Here is a 27332-nt window from a genome sequence, read left to right as displayed (position 1 = left end):
AGATACATATGCATTTTCTAATTGTTCTTCAAATTTGACTTCTTGAAATAAAAATCTGATCTTATAGTTATCTTTCTTATTACTTACAGGGGGAAATGTAAGTATCCCCATGGGGGAGAGTAAAATGGTGTTTGAGTATATTTTGATTGTTAACTTTAACAAAATGAGCATTATAATGTAGTTTAGGGGGAAAATATCTAGCTCATCAAAATCCATAATTTTACATATATTTGTGCTTAGGATAAGGCTAAAGTATATAACAGACCTTATTACTGAGCCGCAGAATTACAAGAACAGCATACAGGAATATCCGTAAGTGTTTCAAACTCTTTAACGTAGTAACTAAATATCACTCCCTAACTGCTTGGAAAGTGGATTATTTTAATTATAGAAATCTAAAGCAAAATCTACATAGTGTTTTACATGCTGGGAAATCCTTGCAACCCAAGTTACGCTTGAATATTTAAGAAATATCTTTATTAAGTTGTATTATTTCTTACCAGAAAAATATTAAGAGAATATTTTAATGAAGCTTTTAAATTTTCTATCATGCTAAGGGTCATTAATTTCTTAAGTTTTACATTTTTTTCTCAGTTTGAGAAGATGTGGCAGCTAGCACAAAAACTACTCTTTCAATGTGAAAGCTCTTCAGCTTTTCTATGTAAAAAATCTTTATATATCGATCTATGTGTAGGAAGAACTTTCTGGATCTTGAGTCTGTGAGATTGGGTTCATTACCTAGTCTGGCCGGGCAAATTCAATTTTCTTGTGCATGCGTGCGTGTGTGTGTGTGTGTGTGTGTGTGTGTGTGAGTACTCAAAATTTTTCCATATATTGTTCATGAAAATGTTCACCAAACGGGGTAGCAGCCCTTCTCACTACACACATTTGTATAATAGGATTCCCAATGTTGGTCAAAAGCAAAACAAAAACAAACACATCATTGATACAAAGCCACATCTTCATATTAAACTAAGTGATAGAGAACATCCCTCACTTCTGATGATTTTGCTCACTAACTTTTCTTTCTAAACTCATAAAGCACTGCATTTTTTGTACAAACAAGAATAAAAATCAAATATCAATTTCTGACAAATTAGTGTATCACTTCCCCTTGAAAACAGGGAACTTATTCTCAAAAGCTCTCTCTTTTCACCCTCTGATGGCTCAACAGGACAGCTTTCATCCCAGTTCTACCTGAGGAAAATATCCACACTCAGTCACCTTGTCTACATCTGACAGGAGCTAAGCCTAAGTTTTCTTTTTCGTTCTTGACCTCTGGTGTCCAGTCTCTGTCCCCAGGTTTCTTTTTAAGAGGATGAGTTAGTCTCCAGAAGTACCTCAAATCAGAACTGACTCTAGGGCACTGGGTCAGAAATCCCAGATCAATTTCCTACCGGGGTTTTCTCCTTCCTACCGAGCCATTCTGCAGCATAAGAAAACATGCACTAGTGTCTCAAGCCAGCCTTCTCTCAGTGTCTGCTTCCTGACACAGTCACCTTGGGCCTGGTCTTCAGTGACCCAGGCAGTTTCTCCAAGATGCTAATTTATTAATGTAAAATAAAAAGATAATTAGAGGGCTTCCCTGGTGGTGCATGGTTGAGAGTCTGCCTGCCGATGCAGGGGACACGGGTTTGTGCCCCGGTCCGAGAAGATCCCACGTGCCGTGGAGTGGCTGGGCCCGTGGGCCATGGCCGCTGGGCCTGCGCGTCTGGGGCCTGTGCTCTGCAACGGGAGAGGCCACAGCAGTGAGAGGCCCGCGTACCGCAAAAAAAAAAAAAAAAAAAAAAAAAAGATAACTAGACATGTGTCTGACTACCTATGCCAGCTGGTCACCAAATTAAGGTCATCAGGAGAGGAAATCTTGAACAAAATCAAGATCAGAAGCATGTTTGGTGAATAGACAGTAGAGGGAAGGCAGCATGGAATATTCTGAAGAGACAGTATCAGCAAACTAACACAGTCAGTTGTCTATCAGATAGAAAGGGAGAGTGGCCATTGGCAGAATTAAAAACAGATAAAATCTTCACCAGTAAGCAAAGCTTGTGCTAGAAGTGTAAAACATCATAATTTATTATAATTCAGCTATCTTCTATTAACTACATTTAAGTTGGTGTTTTTAAATAGTTTAAGAGAGAAAATAGGCCTCTTGATGCCATTTAAGAGATAAGCTTGAATGAATAGTCACACTTACAGTACATCTCCAGGTATTTTTAAAATAAATTCAGATATTAAATAACTGTGATGCCTAATTTAGATATCATTTAATATTTCCTAAACTTGTCTTACCATCAGAATCACCAAGGGTTTTTATTAAAAATGCAGGTTCTTAGGACTCTCCTCTGGGGCTTCTGATATAGTACATGTAAAGATTGAGAATCTGTATTTTTTTTTTTTTTTTTGTGGTTCGCGGGCCTCTCACTGTTGTGGCCTCTCCCGTTGCGGAGCACAGGCTCCGGACCCGCAGGCTCAGCGGCCATGGCTCACGGGCCCAGCTGCTCCGCGGCATGTGGGATCTTCCCGGACCGGGGCGCGAACCCGCGTCCCCTGCATCGGCAGGCGGACTCTCAACCACTGCGCCACCAGGGAAGCCCTGTATTTTTTTTAATGCTCCAGGTGGTTCTGATAATTAGGAACATTTGAGAACTACTAATCTAATCCTAATGCTGTTTGAAAGGATAAAGTGGATTCCTAGAGAAATAAAATCCCTTGCTAGATAACTTAGACACTTTACACACACACACACACACGCCTTAGAGATAAAAAGTATTCTACCTAATAATTGAGATAAGACATAGTATATGAATGCCTCTTAAACCAGATTCTGTCTTCTCAGTGCTACCAGGAGAATGTACATTGTGCACAAATTTGTTTCTCAGAAGCCTCCTGTATAGCAACTAAAGCCTTGAGAGAAAATTATTTTCAATGTTGATAAGCGTCCTCTTTCTACTTCCTAAGCATCTATTCCTCTAGGCGTCTACCATCAACCTCTGCTATACCTAAGAATAATACCGCATCTCACAGTGAGCTCTCAGCACTCAGGCTTATGCAGAATATGAGCCTCCTTTAACGGTAATATTTCAATGTTGAAACAAAATTAAAACTAGCACAATATGCAAGCCACTTAGTACAGACTTCATTTAAACCTGCTTCTCATCTCCAGGATTTTAAAAGGTATGCTGGGCAATGCTGCAAGTTCACGGATAGAAATCAACAATTACCCTAATGCCATGAAAATCAGTTGAGATACCATCCTCACTGCCCCGTCCTCATTGTTCTGGTTCAATGGGGCCTCTGCAGGAGGCACAGACAGGCATGCACAGGACAGGGACAGCTGTCCTTGTTCTTAACTCACACCCAAGGACACAACGTTTTCAACAGGTGTTAAAGAGACCAAGACACAAAACCATTAGTCTACATTTTTTCTGGTAGGTAGATGAACTTTGCAATAATTAAGTCTCAAAGTAAATCTAAAATCTAAATATACGTATAAAACAGTTTGCTTTCTGAGTTGCACGTTGACATATCTGCTAGTTCCGTAGAAAATGCAAGTAAGCAACGGCCTTTAAAAACAAAAGTCATGAGCCCTGAAGCCTTCCTAATTTTGAATCCCATGGAAACCAAAGTCTCACCTCTCACTAATCGCTTAAAAATTAATTTTACATAAAATTATCTAAATAAGCAAGGGAAGGTAAGACACCTGAGGAAGCAGTGAATAGAGGAATAAATGTAGTAAATCATTCGTACAAACGTCGTGGTGTGATGTGGTAATACAAAAATCAATGTCACCTAACATCTTAAACCTTGGGTTAAAGAGACTATTCTTTAAAAACTAGACAGTTTAGGACAGAGCTTTAGATAGGAGAATGGAAAGTCATACCATACAGATTATTAAAAGTGTTTCCTTTGGCGTAATTTGAGGATAGGATATTCACTTCCATATAATTCATAAGAATCTGAGAGTTAAAAATAAGGTTACCCTGTCAAACCCTCACTTTCATGCTCTTTTGCGTCTCCTCCATCCTTGTGTTAGTGACCTCTTTTCAGCCTCTTCTATTAAGTCTTTGGAAAACATATATTTTGTTTTCACCTCATCAGAAAACCATTACTTCACATCCTAGCCTTCTGAGTCAGCAGAAGGCCATTTGTATTCCAAGCTTGTTTTTAGTATGTATTCCTAAACCTAGATGATTGGGAAGAATTGATACAATTCCCAGTATACCTTTCAGTTAATTATTAACCTTTCAGTTAATAATCAGTGTGATCTGTCTACAGGGTAAGAGAAAAATGGCCTGAAAGTGTTTTCTAATTATGCAGCCTTTTAAACAAACCTAAACAAATCATAATGCTTGGAAATATTCAAAAGTTATGTTCAAACTGGTAATTCGTAATGTGGCAACGTGAGAAAAACAAAACAAGGGATCATGTCTAAGGATGACATACAATATCTAAGATCAACAACAATAATAATCCTATTTCTATTATAATCTTGAAAGAATATAATGATCTTGTGGAATCCATAGTGGCATATTGTAAAGATCAGGATTCAACAAAGTCATAAAGTATTTTTTTCTTTAATTGGAAGCATCATAAAAAAAAAAAGTTTGTTTTCTCAATTGGAACACAGCCATACCAATTTTTTTTCTCTCAATTTGTTTTTAAGTCTCTAAGTTGCCTTCATTCTACCATGACTCTGTTGGGTAGTCACAGAGCAATCCTATGGCTCATGGTCCTAAAATATTTACTACCTCGCTCTTGACAAGAAAAGTTTGCAAACCCTGGTATAGATTAAAACTGTTTTGACTGTCAGAATCAATAACAATTGAAAGGTCCTTTCACAGCCTTTCATTTTTTAAGTAAATAATTTAAAAATATAAAAATATCTTAAATCACGTAATCCTGAATAATTTAGGCTAAACTGTTTTGAACTTGCTTTTTTTAGAAACCTTATTTCCTTTCTATCAAAGTTAAAAAGCTGTGTGTTCAATTTAGATCCAAAACCAGAAAAAAAATGTGTCAGGAATATTTGTAGATGCTCTCAATTTTAAAAGTCTTAGATAAACTTTTGAAATGCAAAATATATTTTATGTACTCTATTCTTAGGTATAACCTTGGGTCAGCCCTGCTTTTAGGTGAAGCTTACAAAAAGGAAAGGCATAACCGTGATAAGATTTTAAAGTATTTTTGAAAATTATAGCTTAATCTGTAAAGCCAGATTTTCTATATAGTAACCTTCCATTTTATGTGCTTTTGGTGGTTTTAGAGGCATGAGTCTAGGTTTGGGAGATATAAATAGAATATCAATGTATTTTACCTAATATAAGGTTAAATACTGAAAGGACATATGTTGAAAAGTTAACTCAGGAAGAAAGAATGAGGGGCAGAGTGAGACATGGAAGGAAGCAAGGCTGCTTATAAGGATGGCTTATCAACTTGGCTATCACTGTGATGCAACCTAATGGGCCTTTTGAGGAGCTCTATGGAATAGTCTAAGAACCATCAATCTGGGAGGAGGAAAGGGCTTCATCCTCTACTGGTCATGGGTGAGCCCCCAGGGCATGAACTTCCCCACACTTTGGGGCTGCACCTGCAGGAATATCCCACCTCTTAAGTGACAGAAGCCCGTGGGTAGTGGGCAGGTCCAGGCAAGTGTTGTCCTATCACACCTGCACCAAGTGGTCCAAGTCCGAGGTGGAAGCCTGCACAGAACTGTTACAGCAGAAGCTAAAATAAAAGGTGGGGCTAAGAGAGTGAGAAGTGGTGCCCAGGTGTCCTTAAGTGGGAACTGAGGAATTTTTTCCTTTGTATTATAAGAGATGTAGATGTGCACCTTTTAAGAATATCTCCATACATTAAGTATTATTTAAGTGCAATGATGAGTCACCTTATTCTGCTATCTGCTCTTTGGTTTTCCCACTTTAAACACCCTCCCTGGATGAATCAATCCTCTATTTTCAACCACTACTGATATGTTGATTATCCCAAACCTCCCTTCACTCCATACTTCCCTAAACTTCAGACTGTTTTCCTTTTTTCCCCCAACCACTGGCTGAGCCTTTCTACTTTGACGTCCCTCAAAGTTTTAAAATGTCTTTAAAAAACTCATCTTTCTCCCTAAAACTCCCTCTCTTTCAGCCTCTGTTCTATATTTCAACAGATGGCTCCTGCTGTTGTTCCCACCAGAATCATGAATTACTTTTGATTACTCCCCATCATTCACACCACACATGCAAGCCTCAATGGCATTACTTCCTAAATATTTCTTGAATCCTTTTCATTCCAAAATATTTCTTGAATCCTTTTCATTCCATCTGTACTAGCTCATGTTCCTAGCTTAGGCCCCGGTTGTCTCCTACCTAAACTATATATATATATATATATATTTAATTTTATTATCAGTTTTTTAATGGTAAGCCCTACTTCAAACATGCTCTTCAAACATCACTAACAGAGTGATGTATCTAGAAGTCACTTAGGATTGTTTCACTTAACTGATTAAAACCTCAGTGGTGCCCATCAGCTCTAGGTCAATGTACTCATTCGTGACCATGACAAATGAGTCATTCCCTGACCTGGCTTCTGTCTACCTTTCTCTGCCTCAAACTTTATGCACCATGAATTATAGATCAGCACAGCAGTTCTTCACAGCAGCATGCTGCTTCTCGTCTGTGTGTATCTGCATAGGTTCCTGTGATTCCTTACTCCTGACCCCCAGCCCCAACATGGGCTGTTGCCTATAGACACTGTAAGACCTAAGTCATACAACACCTTCCTGGATATCACCATACCCAGGTCAGATGTCACTCTTTTAAAAAAAATCATTTTTATTGTAATTATTTGCTTGAGTTTCTCTCACTTTGTCCTCTTTAGAATGTATGCTCCATGAGGACAATGACCATCTACTATTTGTGTCTGTATCGACACCAAGTGGCACAGTGCCTAGGGCAATGGAGGGCCTAATATCAGTGAACAAATGATAAATCAATAGACATGAACGAGCACTTTAAAAAAAAAAGTTAAATTTTACAGAAGGAGATTATGCTTGAAAGTTCATTCTGCTGTTTATTTTCCATTTCTATCAGGAAATTATTTCATTATTTACTTTCAGTATATCAACATTCTTTGCTGATATAAAAAAAGAGAGAGGAACGAATGGCCATCTCTAAAATACACAATAGTAGGCTGTTGCTATCAGTAGAATTTGAATTATCTGAAAGTAAAAACATAAACTATGATCCTAAATGTGCTTTAGGGGCTCAAAAATAATTGAAATTCATGGTAGCTTAATAAAAGTTTAGGAAAGCTTTTTTAATATATGATAAAACTAAATTTTAGTTTCTTAAGAAGGATTTTTGTGACTCTTACAACATGCAAGAAGAACTGTAGAGTTCAGTCAATTGTGAAAAAGTGGAATTTATAGAATTTTATAATTAGAAACAACTTATAGATTATTTCATTATTCTGATGAGAAATTAGGTAATTAGGAGATTGAGTAACATCCATAAAGTCACTAGGTCCCTTAATGGAAAATTTAATCGTTAGAATCCAGGTATTTTAGTTCCTGGTTTGATGTTATTTCCATTTTAACACATTGTTTCCCCAGTATTTTTAAAAATTAAAGTTGGTAAATTATATTTGTCTTACATGTACAGCAAAATATATCAAACTCAGCATAACAACATAACTAATATGTATATCTATTAAAAACAAAATGAGAAAATTCCATATAAAAACCATCTCAAAATAACTGAATATAACTAATTGGGTAATCTAACAGGAAAAGCTCTAACAAAGGTATTTTATCCCCGAAAAGGGAACAAATTGAAAAAAATAAGATAAATTCTTTGTAAACACGATGGAATATAAGCTAATTCATTTTAATCCAAAGCTTCAATTTGAAGCAAATTAACTTTAAAGTTATTCTCTTTTTTTGTTACAATCTTGTTTTTCATTACATTAGACTATGCTTCATATTAACTATAATCAATTTTTCATCCTAACACGTGATGAAAATACAAAGGGTCACCATGCTGGAAATAAGTAGGAAGAATATTTGTTTCTAGCTAAATTCTTTTAGTTTCTTGGAGAGTTTTTTTTAATAGAATGGTCTTATTTGAACACAACGATTCTTCTTCATCCCAAGAACTGGGGTCTGTGAGGAAAAATAAGCAGCAGCTTAAAGATGACAAAGTGTTAAAGATAAGGTGCTACTAACTAAAATTGCAGGGGGACAAGCAGACTGCCTGAACCATTTAACTCTATTTTTATAACACTGAAAAAGCAAGAGGGAAGAGAGTGGGAGTCACATATTCATTTATTTGGATATTGACAAGACTGTATTCACTGAAATTCATCTTCATGCTTGCATATGTGCTTTTAATTCTGGCTGATACAGCAAAAATTACAAGAAATCCATCCCTGTTTCGCAGGTAACTATAATCTAAGGGTTAATATTAGACTGATAATTTATATAAAACTTTTATCCATAACAGAATATTTTAGCTACCTGTTGTCTGGATAAACACCCATTTCACTCTGTGCAAAAAGGCACACAATCATGTCACTTTGCTCTGGTTTGAGTCCAAGAGGACTTGCTTTAAAGGCAATTTATGCTAGTATTTAAGAACTTGAACTCTGGAGCCACACTGCAATCTTAAAAACCTGGTTCTACTACTCAATGTCTTCAAATTCCTTTATTTTGACCTCATTTTAGACTTACAGAAAAGATGTAAAAATAACACAAAAAGTCCCCTTATGTCCTTCACCCTACTTCTCCTAATGTTTACATTTTACTGAACAATGCTATTCTCTCCAGGAAAGAACAGAACCCTCCTCTTAGTGTTCTGGGGAGATTATAAAAAGATAATATACAAAACACAGCACCTGGCACATAGAATGTTAAGTTAATATTAGCCATGGTTAATTATTTTGTTTTATATCTACATGGGTAAAGCTTTGGTAGAAATGGAGAAGCTCCATGATTTGGCTTTGGGCTTCTATGACTAATTAGGGTTATGGCCAGAATTCATGGAAATAGGTCTCAGGGCAGATTCCCTTTAAAACAGATATGAGAGAGAGATTTGGGTACAGAAATTTTCCTGGGGAACTCACGTGGAACCAACAGCTGGAGGGGAGTCAGAGAGGAAGGATCGAGTGGAGGGAGCAGTTGAGCTGTGACACAGTCACAAGAGAGGCATCAGCCAGCCCAACAGGGAGCCCAGGAACTGGGACAGTCCTTCAGAGTCAGACTGATCAAGATGCTCAGCATCCTACACCTTGGCAGCATCCACAGATGACACCACCTTTGGACTGAATATACGCAGACCTTCTGTCAGTGGGCAGTAGCAGTCCTGGGAGTATGTCAGGACATTTTGTGAATAGTGACTATAAAGGTTGGATCTGTTACAGAGTATTGAGTAGAGTTCCCTATGCTATACAGTAGGTCCTTATTAGTAATGGCCTATATAGGAAAAGAATTTTAAAAAGAGTGGATATATGTATATGTGTAATAGATTCACTTTGCTGTACACCTGAAATTAACACAACATTGTACATCAACTATACCCCAATAAAAATTTAAAAAATAAATAACAATGTTTAATATAAAGTTAAAATAGTATTAATATTATTAAATATGCATAGTATTATTAAGTAATAGTAGATATCAAGCTCAATTTCCTGATCCTAACCTTAATGTAAATGCTTAAACTTTTCTGTACAGTTATTAACAACTATTTAATGAAAATTAATTAATTTACGCATGAAAAATTTTATTCTACAGGACACCATCATCTTGAGAATATCATGCCAATATTTTTTTGAAAATTATCAGAATTATTTACATTTTATCCTTCTTATTTTGCATATACATATGGCTATAATAAGCAGTTTGTATTATACACCTTAAGTAATAAACTTAATCAAAAAACTAAAATAAAGGTTGGATCTAGATATTTACAACAAAGTGAATGACATGTGGGGACTACAGACAAAAGCTGGTTTTTTTTTTTTTTTTTTTTTGTTATGTGAGGGCAAAAAAATGTAGGCAATATTGAGAGGGAGAGAAAAAGACCTACTTTGATGCAGGTGGAAACTACTGATCCAGAGGATAAATCTGGATTAACCGCCATAATGCAAGTCAAGCTAGAGGCATGAAAGGCAAAGATAAGGCCATAATTATTAGAACAGACACCAGTTGGAACCATGAAAATGTCACACCTAGAGAGGCTGGGAAAGTCCTGAAAGGAGTCACTTTTTGCTAAAGCTAATTAATGAAATGGAACCCAAGGAAGCATTACTGAGATAAATCCCATTTGGTCACGATATATTATCATTTTGTTAATATTGGTGAAATTAATTTGCTAAAATTGTGTTAAGAATGTCAAATCCAAGTTCATAACAGATACTGATCTGTCATTGTCTTCTCTTGTGACATTTCTGATTTTGGTATGAGGATAATACTGGCCTCGGGAAATGTTTCCTCCTCTTTTTTTTAATTTTTATTTTTTGAAAGACTTTGATATAATTAACCAGTGAATATATCTGTGCCTGGAGTTTTCCTTGCGTGAAGCTTTAAATGTATATTAAATTTCTTTAACTGAGACAGGGCTCTTTGAGTTTCCTATTTCTTCCTGAGTCAGTTTTGGTAATTTGTGTTCATTTCATCTAAGTAGTCCAACTTACTGGCAGAAAGTGCTTCATAATACTCCTTTATTATCCTTTAAATTTCAGTAGACTCTGTCATTATGACCCCCATAACTATTATTCAATACTATTTTTACCTTGACTTTCTATCATTATATTAAAAGATAAGAGAAAGAACAGGTTAAACAAAAAGAGAGAGAAAGAGCAGGTAGTCTGCACTGGTTACCATGAGGGGAGAAATGCCTTTATTTATTTAGAAGAATTAGGCACAAAGATAGAGGAAAAGGCTTTTATCTCCTCAACCATTTAGAAAGGAGAAAAAGATCATATAATGTTACTCTAGTTCAGTGACACACTTCAATTTTTATTTTTAAACTTAATAACTCCTATTATATTTATTATTATTACATTAAAGCTGTTGTTATTGCTAACATGAGTAATTACTGTATGCCTAGCACTTTTCTAAGTGTCTTATATATGTATATATTAATATATGTAATCTTCAAAAAAAACTATACAAGGTAGTACTAGTATTATACCCGATTACAGGTGAAGAAACTATGGCACAGAGAGGTTACATAGTTTTCCTAAGGCTACACAGCTAATAAATGACAGAGCCAGGATTTGAACTTAAGCAATTTTACTCTAAAGTCCATATTGCATCTTCTTCAATAGCTTGAATTCACTTTATAACAGAGTAAAAGTTAAACTTATTGTACCAAAAATACCACTTAAATCTGAGCTACTGAAAATGCAAACTAAAATTAACTCATATTTTACACCAAATAGTAGTTCCAAGTCGATGTAAAGTTCTCCAACACTGCATAAATTGTGGCAGCAGTATAGCACTATAATTTGCAATGTAAGAATAACACTAGGAATTGTAGTTCCAAATGCATAAAGTTGACTTAGATAGAATGACACGTAATACACCTACCTCGATCATTAGCACTTATCTGAGCAAAGATAATGCCAAGAGTTATAGAGGAAGCTGTCACTACCTATGAGAGCAGAGAAGCCAAGAAAGTAGCAAAAATAAATCTTAAAATGTAATCAAATCAAAGATCTGAAAGTCAGGAACAACAACGTAGGAGGGGCAATAGAGTCCTGGAGATCAAAACAAGTAGTTACACAACGTATTTGATAAAGAAAAATACAGCCTTATCCTAAGATAGAGCCTGGGTGCTCCCTAGCTTTTTTGACACTTCCTAGTATATTTTAATTGATTTTGACTGTGTTATAATTAAGATGAAGTTACAGCCAGGAACACAGTGGGTGAAGGACTGCTCTGTACTGATTGAAGCAATAATCGGGGCCCTGCAGTTAAAAGGATGATCATAGTTATGATACATACAAATGAAAACCATAGTAATCCTGCTAATAATAGAAAATATATTTATATGCATTTGCCCATATACATATGTGTATGGAGACACAGAAGTGTGCAAATAGCCTATACCTGATAAGGATGTATTTATCTACAAGGACACACATTCCAGATTTTCCAGAATAGTCCTCATTTCAAGTTTCATAAAGTAGTCTCTACAAACCTCTCAAATGTCCTGAAAATTTCCAAGTTTCCAAATGCAAATAAAATTTCCATAGGTAGCAACTCACAGAGAAATTGGGAAGAAAAAAGTCCTTTGTCAGACATTCAGTGTAAAGGCTTTAGGTACTTCACAGAATTCCCCAATAGATCATAAGTTTGGGATTATGGGGACTAACTTCTATTTTTCACCATTTTTACAATTTTTCTCCATCTTCATTCTCCACCCTTAATCCTCCTGGAGACTGGTTCAGGGATCAGTAAACATCTTTAACCTTAAACATTTTTAAGAATTACATTTATTCATGTGTTTTTTTTTCTCCCCTTGCAGAAGGCTTTATATCATAAAATGTAAAGAACACCTTCTACACAAGGGTAAAATGGGCCTAATCATTTCTAAGTTCAATAAAAAGTTCAAGATGGTAACAGTGAAATACTGTGTTTCCAACACAAATAATGACATGACAAAGCAAACCAGAATGGGTGTTTGGGTAAAAAAAAAAGTTACTTGGAAGATGATTTCTTGAATTCTATTTCAAGAAATTAGCTTTCAAAAGTTTATAATCAGATTTCAGTTTGGCCATGGTTGACAATGCTGTTTTGAAAAATAATTTCCATACACGTCCTAGAGCAGTTCCAAATGGCAAGCCTGATAAAAGAGGGGGTAACTTTGCGAAGACCAAGAACACTTAGTTTCTTTTCAGACAGCGAAATTCTGGGAAGCACTAGAATAATAATCACCTACAATCTCCTTTTATCTTATAAAGGAACACTTTACTAAAAATTTTAATATAAAAATTTGGGTTGAACCAAAATCATCAACCTGACATGTTTAAGAAAGAAGAAGGCATTGCGTCCCTAATCTGTTGTGAGTTGATACATTCTATAAACAATTCTGGAAGGAGGCTGCACTCAGCATAAATTGGTATATATCACTTTGCTCTCACAGATAGCGACACAATATTTTCTGCTGAATGCGAAAAAGTTTAAAGGCATAAATCAAGATAAAGCAATCACATGACAAAGAATTACGAAGAGGTCCCATACCTTTTTCTTGGCCAACACTGACACATTGATTTTCTACTGAAGATAAAAGCCAAAATCATGTGTCATTAATATAAGCAAGCAAAACTATTTGGTTCAATGTTATATGGTTAAAAAAAAATAAAAAAAAAGAAACACTTGCAAAGAAAAGGCAAATTTGAAATGTTACACATGATTAAAATAAGTTTGTATCAGCAGAGAAAAACATGTTTGAAAGACATTTCATAGAGTTTATTCCTAGAGGGTGAACGATACATCAGAGGGGAATAAACTATTGCTTTTGTTTATCCAGATTAATACAGAGACACTGTCTGAATAAGAAGACACATATCCAGTATGCTACCTAGAGAATAGTTTTTAGCAAAATAATTCTGCCCTGATAATCTAATGCACTTTTCCTCATATTGCAGCTTCGCACAAGTGTAGTTTAAAACTTTTTCGAAAAGAGACCAGCATGGCAGCTGTTAGCATAGCCAGCACTTTTGCGCAAATTCCAAAATGGCAAATAAACCTCACAACTGAAATTTCAACCCTATTCAGAGCCCCTCAGCCGTACAGCCTCGCTATGGCAAAACTTGCAAAATCAGACACGGCGACCCCCCCCCCCACACACACACACACTGCGTCTATGTTTTCTCACTCCATTTTACTGCTCTAGCCAGAAGGGAGGGTAAAAGGATTTGGAATTGGAAGTATGCATGAGTAGAAAGGACCCAAGTGGCTCATATATGCAACACCATGGACAAAAAGAAACCAAACCAGAGACAAAAACAAACCAAAGCATAGTTACATGAAGTTTCAAATAGGCCATAGACTGAAAAGGGATAAGATACACTGGAATTAAAACATTCATAATTACTATTTTTCTAACTCTTTTTTTTTAACAACCAATCAGCAATTTTAAAAAGTTAAACCCAATAACCCAAGTCTGTCTTTCTCTTTCTCTGTTTCTTTTCAGCATGGATTATATAAATATTTTGGATACTACTATAGCATGTATTAATTTCTATCGCTTTCTAAATGACCCATAATATATAATATATATTAATAATATATATAAAGTGTATTTCCAATGTTTAATGACCCATATTAATATTCTACTGTAATTTTGGGGGGTCAAAAATATTAGATGCCATTTAGTATTACATAAGTCATAATGAGTAGGATTTAAATAATGGATTTATTAAGAAAGTAGACTTGCTTTCTGAACCTTGCATTCTTGTAATACTCTCTACCTAAACTTTTCTTCCCTTCTCTACTCACACATTCTTCACACCAGAAACCAAGCTCATCGCTTTGTATCAGGATGTGATGAAGAGCTGACACACAAAGCTGTGGTTATATTTGAATTCAGTGGAAGAACATAGCCCATGAGAAACTTAAGACTGTAAAATAAGATTTAGTATGCTGTTCAGTAAGCAACAGATCTATGAGTGTTGCTTACACAGGCTTCAAGCCAGCAAATTCTATTCAAAACCTTTCAATGCAAATTCTAGCAAACTCTACACACTTGGAAGAAAAATGTTACATGAGGCTGCATAAATAATTTATACTTTATGGGATCAACTTAACATTATTAAATATGGTCCTATTTTATTTGCAACATAACTTATGAAACATTTTCCCTAGAAGTACTGAAAAATGATGCATCACCTAGGATTTAAAGATATATCCCACATATGAAAAAGTAAATTATGATTATGAATAAGATTTTTTAAATCTTCTCACAAAATCCATCGGGGAAAAATCTTTTTCTTTATTACTGAAGGATGTTACCAGAACACTACACAATTCTTTCAGATTTACTCAGAAAGTTCTGTGGCATGAAGAGGTCTGGCCAAAGAATATTTTCTTTGAAAGCCCATGTCCTCTCTCCTTGGGCCCACCTCATACACAAAGATATACTTCAGAAAACGAGGTCATGTCAGGAAAAAGTAAGCAGAAACTTGTAAATACTGGTTCCTGTGGTGCCAAAGAATTAATAAGTTGCATTAAACAAGGTTTTTTGCAATACTTATCAGTGACTGCTGCTGATACTGAATCCATGCCAAGAAACTCAATCCTCCAAGAGAAAAGCAAAAGGGAGACAGATTTCAATTCTGAATAAGAAAATATTTTCTGTCAGCGTGTCCAAAGGTAGGATGGAAAAACCCCATGAAGTAATAAATTCTTAATATTGGAGGTTCAAGAGTACAACTCGGTCAAATACTCAGTGAGAAAGTGCTTGAGCTGATTTTATTGTTAAATAATTCAAAATGGAGTATTTTATGATTCTGCTATGGTGCACCACCAATAAAGGCTGCTGAAAACATCAGATAATAGGTATTTGTGTGAAACAGTTACTTCTCATATGTACCTAGACCCTCATTTAAGTGTAAGTAAAAATGTGATATGTAGGTGAGAGCTGAAATGATGAAGAATCTCATTGTGTTCCCTTTGTTAGAAATTGTCCTTTCAACAGGGCAGGAGAATGATCAGTATTATAAGAGTTGAAACCTCTTTAGAAGCTATCATCTGAGTTTGCTTCAAAATAGTTGTAATAAAGTGTCCCTTCTTTCTCATGTTCATTCAGCAACCTCTACAACTGAGCATGGCTCAAATATTTTTCCTTGCTGACATGCGAATATGACCGTGCAAATAGGGTGCTCTATTAACAAGTTCTGATGTATTGATTTTTCATGGAAATTTCCTGCTGATGGTATAAACTCAGAAAAAAGAGAGATGTCTCCTATCCAAAATGCATGCTGGGGAAATGAATTAACAGGGAGTTAGTTCTAAGAAATTCTAAATAATGTTTTAAAAAACTGAAGGAAGTCTTTTTTTTTTAATTGAAGTATAGCTGATTTGCAATGTTATGTTAGTTTCAGGTGTACAGCAAAGTAATTCAGTTATACATATAAATATGTATATATATATTCTTTTCCAGATTCTTTTCCCTTATAGGTTATTATAAAATATTGGGTATAGTTTCCTGTGTTATACAGTAGGTCCTTGTTAGTTATCTATTTTACATATAGTAGTGTGCATATGTTAATCCCAATTCCTAATTTACCCCCCCTTCCCCTTTGGTAACCATAAGTTTGTTTTCTATGTCTGTGGGTCTATTTCTGTTTTGTATATAAGTTCATTTGTATCTTCCTTTTTTAGATACCACATATAAGCAGTATCATATATTTGTATCCCTCTGGCTTACTTCACTTACTATGATAACTTCTAGGTCCATCTATGTTGCTGCAAATAGCATTATTTCATTCTTTTTTATGGCTAATATTCCATTATATATATATATATATATATATATATATATATATATATATATATATATATATATCTCCCATCTTCTTTATTCATTCATCTGTCAATGGACATTTAGGTAGCTTGCATGTCATTATTCTCCTACATAAGGCTATTACAGCATAATTTTTTTTTCTGTATTATGAAAATCTGGAATTGTCCTCTAAAATATATTTAGGAAACATGTAGGGAAAATAGGTACAATTTCACAACATTCATATATTTTGAAAATTAGCCTTTTAGAATCAATCTATCATTCTCCATGGCACATAAACACATTTTTCAGACCACCAGGGTAGCATTTGGAGAGTCAAAATTATTAGTTTACTAAATTGTGATCTTATTGGAAAAACAGTTTACTCAAGGAATCACTGGAATTATTAATCTTTGAGTTGTTACATATTGAATTTGAAAATCAAAACATTCAAGATAATATATTTTTCAGGTTTCCCAGTACCATTTACTAAAGAGAGACTATCCTTTCCCCATGTATTTCTGGAACCCTTAAAAAGGATTAGTTGACTATATGTTTGGGTCCACTTCTAGGTTCTCTATTCTGGGTTCTCTATGTGTATGTTTTTATGCCAGAAATGTTTTGAATATAAGTACTGTGTACTACAGTTTCAAATCAGGAACAGTGATGACTCCAGCTTTGTTCCTCTTTCTGAAGATTGCTTTGACTATTCACGGTCTTTTGGGATTCTCTACAAATTTTAGGATTGTTTTCCTAATTCTATAAAAAATGAATGTCAAGAGAGATTGCACTGAATCTATAGATTCCTTTGGGTAGTATGAATATTTTAACAATATTAATGCTTCCAAATCATGAAAATAGGACATCTATCAATTTACTAGTCTTACAAATTCTTTCAATAATGTCTTATAGTTCTCAGTGTACAGATCTTTCACCTCTTTGGTTAAATTTATTCCTAAATATCTTATTCTTTTTGGTGATATTGTAAATGGGATTGTTTTCTTCATTTTGTTTTCAGATCATTCACTGTTTGCATAGAAGTGAAACTAATTTTTGTATGTTGATTTACTATCATACAACTATATTAAATTCTTTGATTAGTTCTAAAAGTTCTTTGGTGGAGTGTTTAGAGGTTTCTATATACAAGATCATGTCATCTGCAAACACAGACAGTTTTACTACTTCCTTCCTGATTTGGATGCACTTTATTTATTTTTATTGCCTATTTGCTCTGGCTAGGACTTCCACTACTACCTTGGATAGAAATGGTGAGAGTGAGCCTCTCATTGTCTTGTTTCTGATTTTAGAAGAAAAGCTTTCAGCTTTTCATGACTGAGTTAATGTTATCTGTGGACCTACCATATTTATTATGTTGAAGTATATTCCTTCTGTACCTAATTTGTTGAGAAATTTTTAATAAGAAAAAAATTGCTGAATTTTGTCAAATGCTCTATCTGCAAGATTGAGATGACTGTATAACTTTTAGTCTTCATTTTGTTAATGTGTGACAACTTCGAGCAGCTTAATTTATGTGTAATTGATGTTTCTAAAGGAGAGGAGAGAGAGGAGGAGAAAGTTCTGGGGACTCTGAGTTAGTTAAAGCTTTCTTAGATACAACCCAAAAGCTTGATACATAGGATAACATATTGGTAAGTTGGACTTCACCAAAATTCAAAAGAATATGCTCTTCAAAAAAATCTTTTAAAAGAATGAAAGGACAAGCTACAAACTAGGAGAAAATACTTGTAATTCGTTTGTAACTGATAAAAGGCTTGCATCCTGAAAATATTTTAAAAGCTCACAAGTCAATAATAAGAAAACAAAAAAACCCAATCTAAAAAGAGGGCAGGGCTTCCCTGGTGGCACAGTGGTTGAGAGTCTGCCTGCCGATGCAGGGGACACAGGTTCGTGCCCCGGTCCGGGAAGATCCCACATGCCGTGGAGTGGCTGGGCCCGTGAGCCATGGCCGCTGGGCCTGCACGTCCGGACCCTGTGCTCCGCAATGGGAGAGGCCACAGCAGTGAGAGGCCCACGTAATGCCAAAAAAAAAAAAAAAAAAAGAGAGGGCAAAATATTTTAACAGACAATTGAAACTAGACATTTGTTTGGCAAATAAGCACATAAAAATACGTTCAACATAATTAATGCTGAGGTCAATGCAATCAATACCACAATGAGATAACCACTGTATACTTGGAATGGTTAAAATTAAGAAGACTGACAATAACAAGTATTAACTAGGATGTGGAGGAACTGGAACTCTCATATTTTGCTGGGAATCAAAAATGGTATACTTTGTTGTGACCACCTAGAGGGGTGGGATAGGGAGGGTGGGAGGGAGGGAGATGCAAGAGGGAAGAGATATGGGGACATATGTATATGTATAACAGATTCACTTTGTTATAAAGCAGAAACTAACACGCCATTGTAAAGCAATTATACTCTAATAAAGATGTTAAAAAAATGGTATACTTTGAAAAACAGTGGAAGAGTTTCTTAAAAAGTTAAACATACTCCTTCTTTATGATCCAGCCATTCCACTCCTGGGTATTTACCCAAGAGAAATGAAAGCAGATGTTCATATAAACACTTACACACAAATATTCACAGCAGATTTATGTATAATAGCCCAAACTACAAGCAACCCATATTCTGATCAATAGGTAAATGGAGAAGCTGTGCTGTATCCATATAATGCAATACTATTCAGAAATAGAAAATGAAGTATTGATATATTCTGTAATAAGAATGAATCTCAAAATAATTACACTGAATGAAATACATCAGAAAAAAGTACATGTACTAAAAAGTACTGTACTATTTCACTTATAGCATAACAGTTTGGGAAGTGTACGTTAATGTATACTGAGAGGAAGTTCAGTGGTTATCAGGGATGGAAGTGAGGGCCAGAAGGAGGTATTATGAAGGGATATCAGGAAAGTTTTAGAAATGCAGTACATTTATATTTGAATTATCTTGATTTTGGTGATGGTTTCAAAACTTTCAATATATATAGTTTATAATATATCAATTATATCTCAATAAAGCTCATAATAAAAATTAGAAGTTTGACCTGAAGTTTTATATGCAATGACTTGCTGACCATGCCACACATAAAAGCAGTGGCTGATTATTTCCACTGACATTAATAAGCCAAATAGTTCCTATACCTGCATGTACAATCTGGTCCTATCCTATGTATTTCATTTTAAATGAATGATCCTGAAAAATCTTTGATTTTTTCTTTTAAAGAAATATTTAATGAGTACCTGTTATCTGCTGGGCATGATACCAGGTAATTTCACCTGCAGTATCACAGTTAATGAAAATGTTGGTTGTTGCTGCTCTTGCTCACTGGAACAGAAGCTATGTATATCCATTACCCAATGAACAAACACATCCTGTTGCTTAAATTGGACCCAGTCCTTACTATCTTAAACAAATCATCTACACAGCATGCACAATCTCTGATTTCATCTTTTCATGCCTAAAATTCATTTTAAAAAAAGAACCCTTGGATAAAATCAAATAGAGCATTCTGTGTAAGCCAGGATGGGTTTCAAACCTCAATATTTATGTTTTAGATTCACAACCAAAGGATTCCTTGGTTAGTTCCATGGTCAACTGACTCTGAAGCTGTTCCCGTGTCAAGCTGATTTTCTTCTGGAAACCAATGCTTGACTAAATATCATAAGTAGAGTTTATCCATTAAATACTAGTTAAGCTCAAATTACAATTGACCTGATTAGACTAAGAATTAATTTGAAGTGGATAAGCCATTATTAAATAAAAGTCAAAGATCCCTCTTCAATTTCATTTCACACGATTACATGCATCTTACCATTGTGGCTGAACTGCAAGATATCACCCTGCACATGGCAGATTAGTTCTCATGATTTCAGCTTATGTCTATCTGGACAAATCACCAATCCCAATGTGTTCTCTACTGAGCACGTACAATGTACCTCTATGATGGCATTGATGTACCAGCTGGCCTGGAGCTAAGTTCTTGGCTACAAAACTGTTAACTCGAGACATTCAGATAAAGACAGTGCTTTCAATTAGGGTAACTGAGAAGTTTGGTATATGCAAAAAAAAAAAAAAAAAAAAAAAAAGTTTAGCCAGTAAAAGTAAGAAGTTTCTTCCAATATATCATATGTAGATCTATTTGGCCAAAAGGAGAAAACAATACTCAATGCTCCTACATGTTACAGGCTGTATGATATATTGGAAGCAGAAAGAACATGAATTAACTAGACACTTGTGGATTCTGGTCCAAGTCCTTGTTTTCCTGCTTACCATCTATTTGGCCAGGGATAAACAACAACCTGAGTTTTTCCTTTATATCTATAAAATTAGCAAAAAGGATCTCTGACTTACCCACTTCAAGGAATTGCTGAATCAAATAGATAATGCAAAAGTCCTTCACAAAGCTGTAAAAGCCACATAAGCATTTGAATTTTCTATTGCAAGTCTGACTTTCAGGAGAAGGTAGGTAAGATTTAGAGTAAAGAATATTCCACCAGGAGTACGAAACCTAGATTCTGACTCTGGTTCTGCCCCAGAATAGCTTTTCCAACAAAGCCTGCACTCTTCCTGGATGTTTTTTGCTTACCTACGAAAATGTGAAAAAGTCAGATGATAAATTCAAAATAACAAATTTTAGAGTCTGAACTTTTTGCAGAAGACAAAAGATTGCGTGAAACTCTTTCCCTCCAAGTTTTTTATTTCAGCACAACAATTACTTAAAACTGGAGGAACCTGCAGCTGTGTCCAATGCCATGTGTCCAGCTTTAGCGACTTTAATCACACATTACTGTGGGTAGTCAAGGAGGAAAGCAACCTAACGAGCTTTGGTACACCCTTAATTAAACGACAAATGTGTGTCAAAGTAACTGATCAAATTTCACTTACTTTTAATTCAAGAATATAGTGATCTTCCATATTCCTTAGACATCCTGAATCATTTCCAATACACCTTGTGAAGCCCATTATTCATACCTGAAAAGGCCTCCTGCTGAAAATGTTGAGGTGTTTCCTTATCCAAATGTTGCCTTGATTCCCAAATATCTGCCATAGCAGCTGTCCTCTTGTGTTGCTCCAGATTCGCTGGTAGATGGCCAGCTCGTAAATGTGCTTTCCGAACATGTGGTAATAAAAGCGGAAGGTGCAGCCCTCTACATCAGTGGCATTAATGATCGGGCTGAGTAAAGCAGCTCGGTGTTGGAAAACCTGTGGTTCAGAAGATTCTATGTAGAGATAGTGTCCTTTAGCTGTGCCCAAAGTATTATCCTTCATCGGCCCTGTATTAAGTGTTGACGTTGGACCCTGGTTCCAGGTCCAATCAAAATCATCTTCTGTATCTTGTTCCCAGTTACAAATTCCATTTTCAAAGTCACATTGAAGTTCAGGTACTGAAATTGGCATGAAATAAAATCAAAAAATAATCAAGGACAAAAATAACTATGAATGGGAATACTATCAATTGTTGATACTTTGCTCCTGCCAAGGTAAACCACTTTAATTTTTTTAATGCAACATTAAAGCAAAATGTTCAAAAGAGTAACTAAATCCTAGATAATACATCAAATAATAATATTTTATAGCCAGAAGGTGGAATTACTTTGGCCATTATTTCCCAGATGCCTTTTCTACCCATCCCTTGCCCACTGTTATTACCATAACCCTATGCAAATGATCACTACCCCATGGCTGGCTTGCTGCAACAAACTTCTGGCTCAGTGGATTTCAACTTTAGTTGAATGTTCCAATCACCAGTGAACATTAAAAAAAAAAAATTAAAGCTCAGAATTCACCTCCAGACATGTTGATTTAGTTAGTTCAAATGGTGTAGCCAAACATCAGGATACTTTACTAGCTCACTTGGTGATTCTAACATGCAGGGCTAACAAGAGTCATAACAGATCTCTATCTTTCAGCATCCCTTGGGGTGCATGGTAAAATTGCTTACTCCATGGTAAAGTCCTGCACAAATACTACTATGTTAGGTATGGAGTGAAGCCCAAGAATCCATATTTTTAACAAGCACCCAAGATGATTCTGTTGCAGGTATTTTCCAGACCTCACTTTGAAATCAAATTCTTTTCTCTGGTTCCATCTTGCCCCAGTTTCAAGCATCCTTCCACACTTGTAAAAGAATGACCATCTTTAAATGGTAGTTTATCCTTTTTTTCTCTATTGAGAATCCTTTAATATTGACTCATTTAATCTCAGTTTAAATCTAAACTTCTCTATCTTTCAAGCTTCACTCTTCCCAGATTAAAATAACTTCCTGTTCGTCCCCAACTGCCTTTCCCCTTGGCATGCACCAATTTACCAACGTGCCCTAAACCTCTCACCCCTCTCTCTATCTCTATTTATGCTTATGATTATGCCTATTTTGCCAGTTCTTAGCTGTGTCTCCTCAGTGGTAATCTTTTCTTCTCACTGGATTGTGGCTCCTTTGAGCTGGTGCTTTTAAACTTCTAACTCCCTTCGGTCAGTAGAAGAATTCAAAGCACTTTTAAAGAATTGACCAGTCCCTTATCAACTGAATACTCTATCTACATTTGTAGGATATATGAATGTATGCATTTTTCAAGATGTGATGATTTTGTCGACACCAAGTACTTGTTTAGAATAAATGGGATAGAATATACAAATACTGTATTTGTATACAAATGTATACAAATACATTTGACAGTATTTGGGCAGAAGGGACAGAATTTAAAATCAAGGAGGAGTTCCACATTTTAGCTTCATTTACGTAAGTTAATATTTTTGAAAGAAAAACGTCAGCTGGCCTTTAACCATTCATCTTATAACGGCACTTGGAGCCAAAGTGAACAAATATTCTGAAACAATAAATAAAAGGATATGTGAATAAATGCAGCCAGGCAAGAACAAATCATCTGTCTCTGAAAATCACAGAACAGGAGCTTAGACCTAATGAAGGGAATCAAGTGAGTAAATGGCAAATGGGAGATAAGCTTTCTTTTGATGTTTCCTCACTTGTGACTAATCAACGCAGCTGGGACGTGAACTAGACCCCACAGGTCCCCTGCAGGTGTCAGTCTTGGGTTGTGCAGAGGAAGGGGGATGTAAAGCTACTGAGGTTTTTGACATAAAACTGGCACTAAAGCCAACAGATTTTTACATTACCTGTCTTCATACTGACTGCATGCTTAATCTTTATTTCAAAAGGGAAGGCACGTGGCTCCACCCTTAAATGAAAGACCACGTTCTAAACATACTTTAGAAAATAGAGCATTAATTTCTGGATGTCCAACGCATTCTGTTACTATGTCTAGGGACTTCCCTGGTGGTCCAGTGGTTAAGACTATGCACTTCCACTTCAGGGGGTGTGGTTCGATCCCTGGTCGGGTAAATGAGATTTTGCATGCCGCATGGCGCAGCCAAAAAAAAAAAAAAAGTAAAAAGGAAGTCTCCATTTAAAAAAAATTACTATGTCTAGATGGAAGGCTGCGAGAGAAACTGACAGTCACTACTATTTCCTTTCATTGATACTTAGTCACAAGAAGTATTCTGATAATCCCATTCTACTCAGTTAATGCTGAGAAGTTTGAAGGATAATTTGCTTATTTTCAGTAACAGATCAACGTTTTTTAAGAAGTGGGATGTGAAGTGCGTGAAAAAGATGAAAAGGATTTCTAAATTTGCAAAAATAAATTACCTTTAGGACAAGCAACACTTCTTATAACAGCCATTGTCGAAATCATCAATTTTATTTATATGCACGAAAGGTATTAGCTGTGTAACGAGCTGCATGGTAATTCTGACTTTAATGTGCCTGACTGTATTAAACACCACGTGTGTGCAAAACTCTCTACAATGATTTATATGGAAATTTCTCAATGTAATGTTTCCTATGATGTACCAAGCATTTGATGGCTTTACTTTGGTTTATGGTAAGGCTCCCAATTTAATAGGCACATAACTTGAATTTAAAGAATTGTTGCTATTTCTTGGTAAAGAAAGATGCAAACTTTCTCTGACTGATGTTGGTAATTAAAAAAGAAAAACGTCTCTTAGCCTCTGACTCATTCTCAGGAGCAAATGCACTAGGCACTACCAGGAACCATGTTTATTAAATTGCAAGATATACATAATCATCAGGTAAGATAAACTTTTTGGTAATTTAAACCAGAAGCTCGGGGCTTATCTTTGACACCTCACTCTGCTCCCTATAGCCAGAAGATTTTTAAACGTCCCAACTAAATATCCCTCCTCTAACTTTAGTCCATCCATCTCCACCACTTGTCACTCTGATACAGGCTGCCAACCCCTCTCAGGGGAACTACTGCCAATGGCCTCCTAGTAAATCTCCTGAATCTACTCTCCTCTAATCCATTCATTACACTGTATCCACAGTGACATTTTAAAATCTGCCAATTTTATTATATTACCTTCCTTCTTAAAAACCTTCAGATGAGGGAAAACTTCCTTAAGACGGTCCACAAAGATCTGCTAATCTGGCCTCCATCTCCATCCTTATGTGGCATCCTGTTTCTCCTTATTGCCTTACTCCAGCCATACTGGGTATCATGCAGCTGTCATGCAGTCATCTATCAGGGCTTTGCATACCTGTATTTACTTACTATTTTTCAGATCTCAGCTAAGTCACCACCTTTAGAAAGTCCAATGCCATAATTATAGAAAGCCATAGCACCCCCATATGAAACTCCTGTCAAAACTGTCATTTTACATTTATTTTTTAAATATGTGAATATCTATCTCCTCAATTGGACTGTAAGCTCCCTGAGGTCAGGGACTCTGTATAACTGTGCTCATCACTATATCTCTAGTATCCAATTCATAAATATACATAATAAATACTGATGGCTTGACTAATTAACTAATCACACATAACATTCATTGATTTTGGAACAATGCTTAGGGCCTTTGTCTTGACTGACTAGAAAACAGTGAACCATCCAAGATCCCCACCATCAAAATGAGTAAGAGGGACCAGAAAGAAAAGTACTTACCACAGTTGACCTCATCAGTACTATCACCACAATCATCCACCAGATCACATAACTGAAGCTTTTTTATGCAAGACTTAGTGTGTAGACACCAGAAATGATCTGGGCCTTTGCAGCTCTTCGAAGGGGGTGGAAGAATACAATTTTCAAATCTGACATCATCAATAGCCGAGACCCCATCATAAACACCAAGGCTGACTTTATGTAGTGACAAATGGAAGGGCTGAGTAAGGCGTCCAAGCTGAACAGTTGCCTGTGACCACTGGTTGCCCTGGTTATATAATACTCTCCAGAGAACTGTGGAGTCACTGGGATTTTCCATGTGTAGCTGTAACTCAGCTGCTCCCACTGATAGGCCATAGTTATAAAACCTGAAAGAGAACAAACAAAAGAAATGGAAATGATTTATGGAATAGATATAAATATTTAACTTTTAGACTCTTCCACTCAGTTAACAGTCAATTAAAAATGAGTTATAATAATAGATGCCTTTATTTATTATTGCAGTAATTGTGGCCACCTGTTTGCAAGAGCTTATCTGCCGAGGTGCATATTCTGGCTCTCAGGACCCCATGAACCTTTCTCAAGGAGTTTAGTCCAAAACACAGGAAGCAGTGTTAATTAAATTATAATCCATTGTTGGAGGGAGAGTCCCTTTCATCTTAAGAAAGAACACAACAAATACTGATAATGTGCTTCTAAGTAAAATGCTAATTGTGTGGATCTAATGCAATAGCTATTTTTAAAGCAAAGCCAGATTACAGGACAAATTACAATATCTAGTAAATGCAGGAGTATGCCTGGAACTGCCAGGCTGCTAGAGTAGTTGACCATTGTTTTTACTATTTACCAGAAAGAAAGTGTGCATCCAGGTCCTGTCTGGCCGAAAGTTGGGCTCTGGAGTTTAGCAATTTGTGATAAGCTGTTGCTTTTCTTCAGAATGAACATAAAGTGCCCTATTGGGATACAAAAAGAAACCATAAGTTTAACCTACTAAATTCTAAAATGAGACATCTGTCTGTAAACCCTACACTGAAGACTATACAGCAATTAAAAATCAATCAAAGTGACTGTTAGTCAAACTTACTCTTATAAATATTAAACTATTATCTAGAGCTAGGTCAAAATTATGCCAAAAACAACTGGGAATTTCAGTTAATTCAGCCAAAAAATATATCTATATTCTATCTCCAAAACCCATAAAGGAGTGGTTCTATGTTGACAACATAAATATAATCGACAATATTCAACTATCCTACTATTTGTTGTAGTAACACAGAACTTTACTGCTTCTCTTTCTCTTCTCAGATCCGAGCAAAGGTAAACTGAACTACAGATCTTCCTTGACTTAAGATGAAGTTACATCTGATAAACCCATCGTAAATGGAAAATATCAAAGTCCAAAACGCATTTAATACACCTGACCTACTGAACATCACAGCTTAGCCGAGCCTACCTTAACCAAGCTCAGAAAACTTACATTAGCCCACAGTTGGGCAAAATCATCTCAGAGCCTATTTTATACTAAAGTGTTGAATATCTCATGTAATTTATTGAATGCTGTACTGAAAATGAAAAACAGAACGGTTGTCAGTGTATCAACTGTCCACCATGGTGACTGCGTGGCTGACCGGGAGCAGTGGCTCTGCCTCTGCCCAGCATCAGGAGAGAGTGTCACAAGTATATTGCTAGCCCGGGGAAAGGTCAAAATTCAAAAGGTGAAGCACAGTTTCTACTGAACACGTATCTCCTTTCACACCATCATAAAGTTGACAAATCATTAGGCCAAACCACCATAAGCTGGGGAAAGTCTGTAGGTACAGAG

At 35.8% G+C, this 27332-nt stretch overlaps 1 protein-coding gene across 1 annotated transcript in view; it reads right to left on the bottom strand.

Moving 5' to 3' along the window:
• Window positions 1–27332, bottom strand: part of MALRD1 (MAM and LDL receptor class A domain containing 1) — a 625167-nt gene that overhangs the window by 424808 nt on the left and 173027 nt on the right. The window contains exons 17-19 of the mRNA XM_060096153.1: window positions 26358–26463; window positions 25511–25878; window positions 21504–21916 (exon numbers count right to left, since the gene is read on the bottom strand). Coding sequence (XP_059952136.1) covers window positions 21504–21916; window positions 25511–25878; window positions 26358–26463 — 887 coding nt within the window. The remainder of the gene's footprint in view (window positions 1–21503; window positions 21917–25510; window positions 25879–26357; window positions 26464–27332) is intronic.

Source organism: Mesoplodon densirostris, chromosome 4, assembly GCF_025265405.1.
Source record: "Mesoplodon densirostris isolate mMesDen1 chromosome 4, mMesDen1 primary haplotype, whole genome shotgun sequence".
Classification (NCBI taxonomy): Eukaryota; Metazoa; Chordata; class Mammalia; order Artiodactyla; family Ziphiidae; genus Mesoplodon; species Mesoplodon densirostris.
The sequence above is the reverse complement of the archived record's forward strand: the minus strand, read 5'-3'. Positions and strand labels throughout refer to the sequence as shown.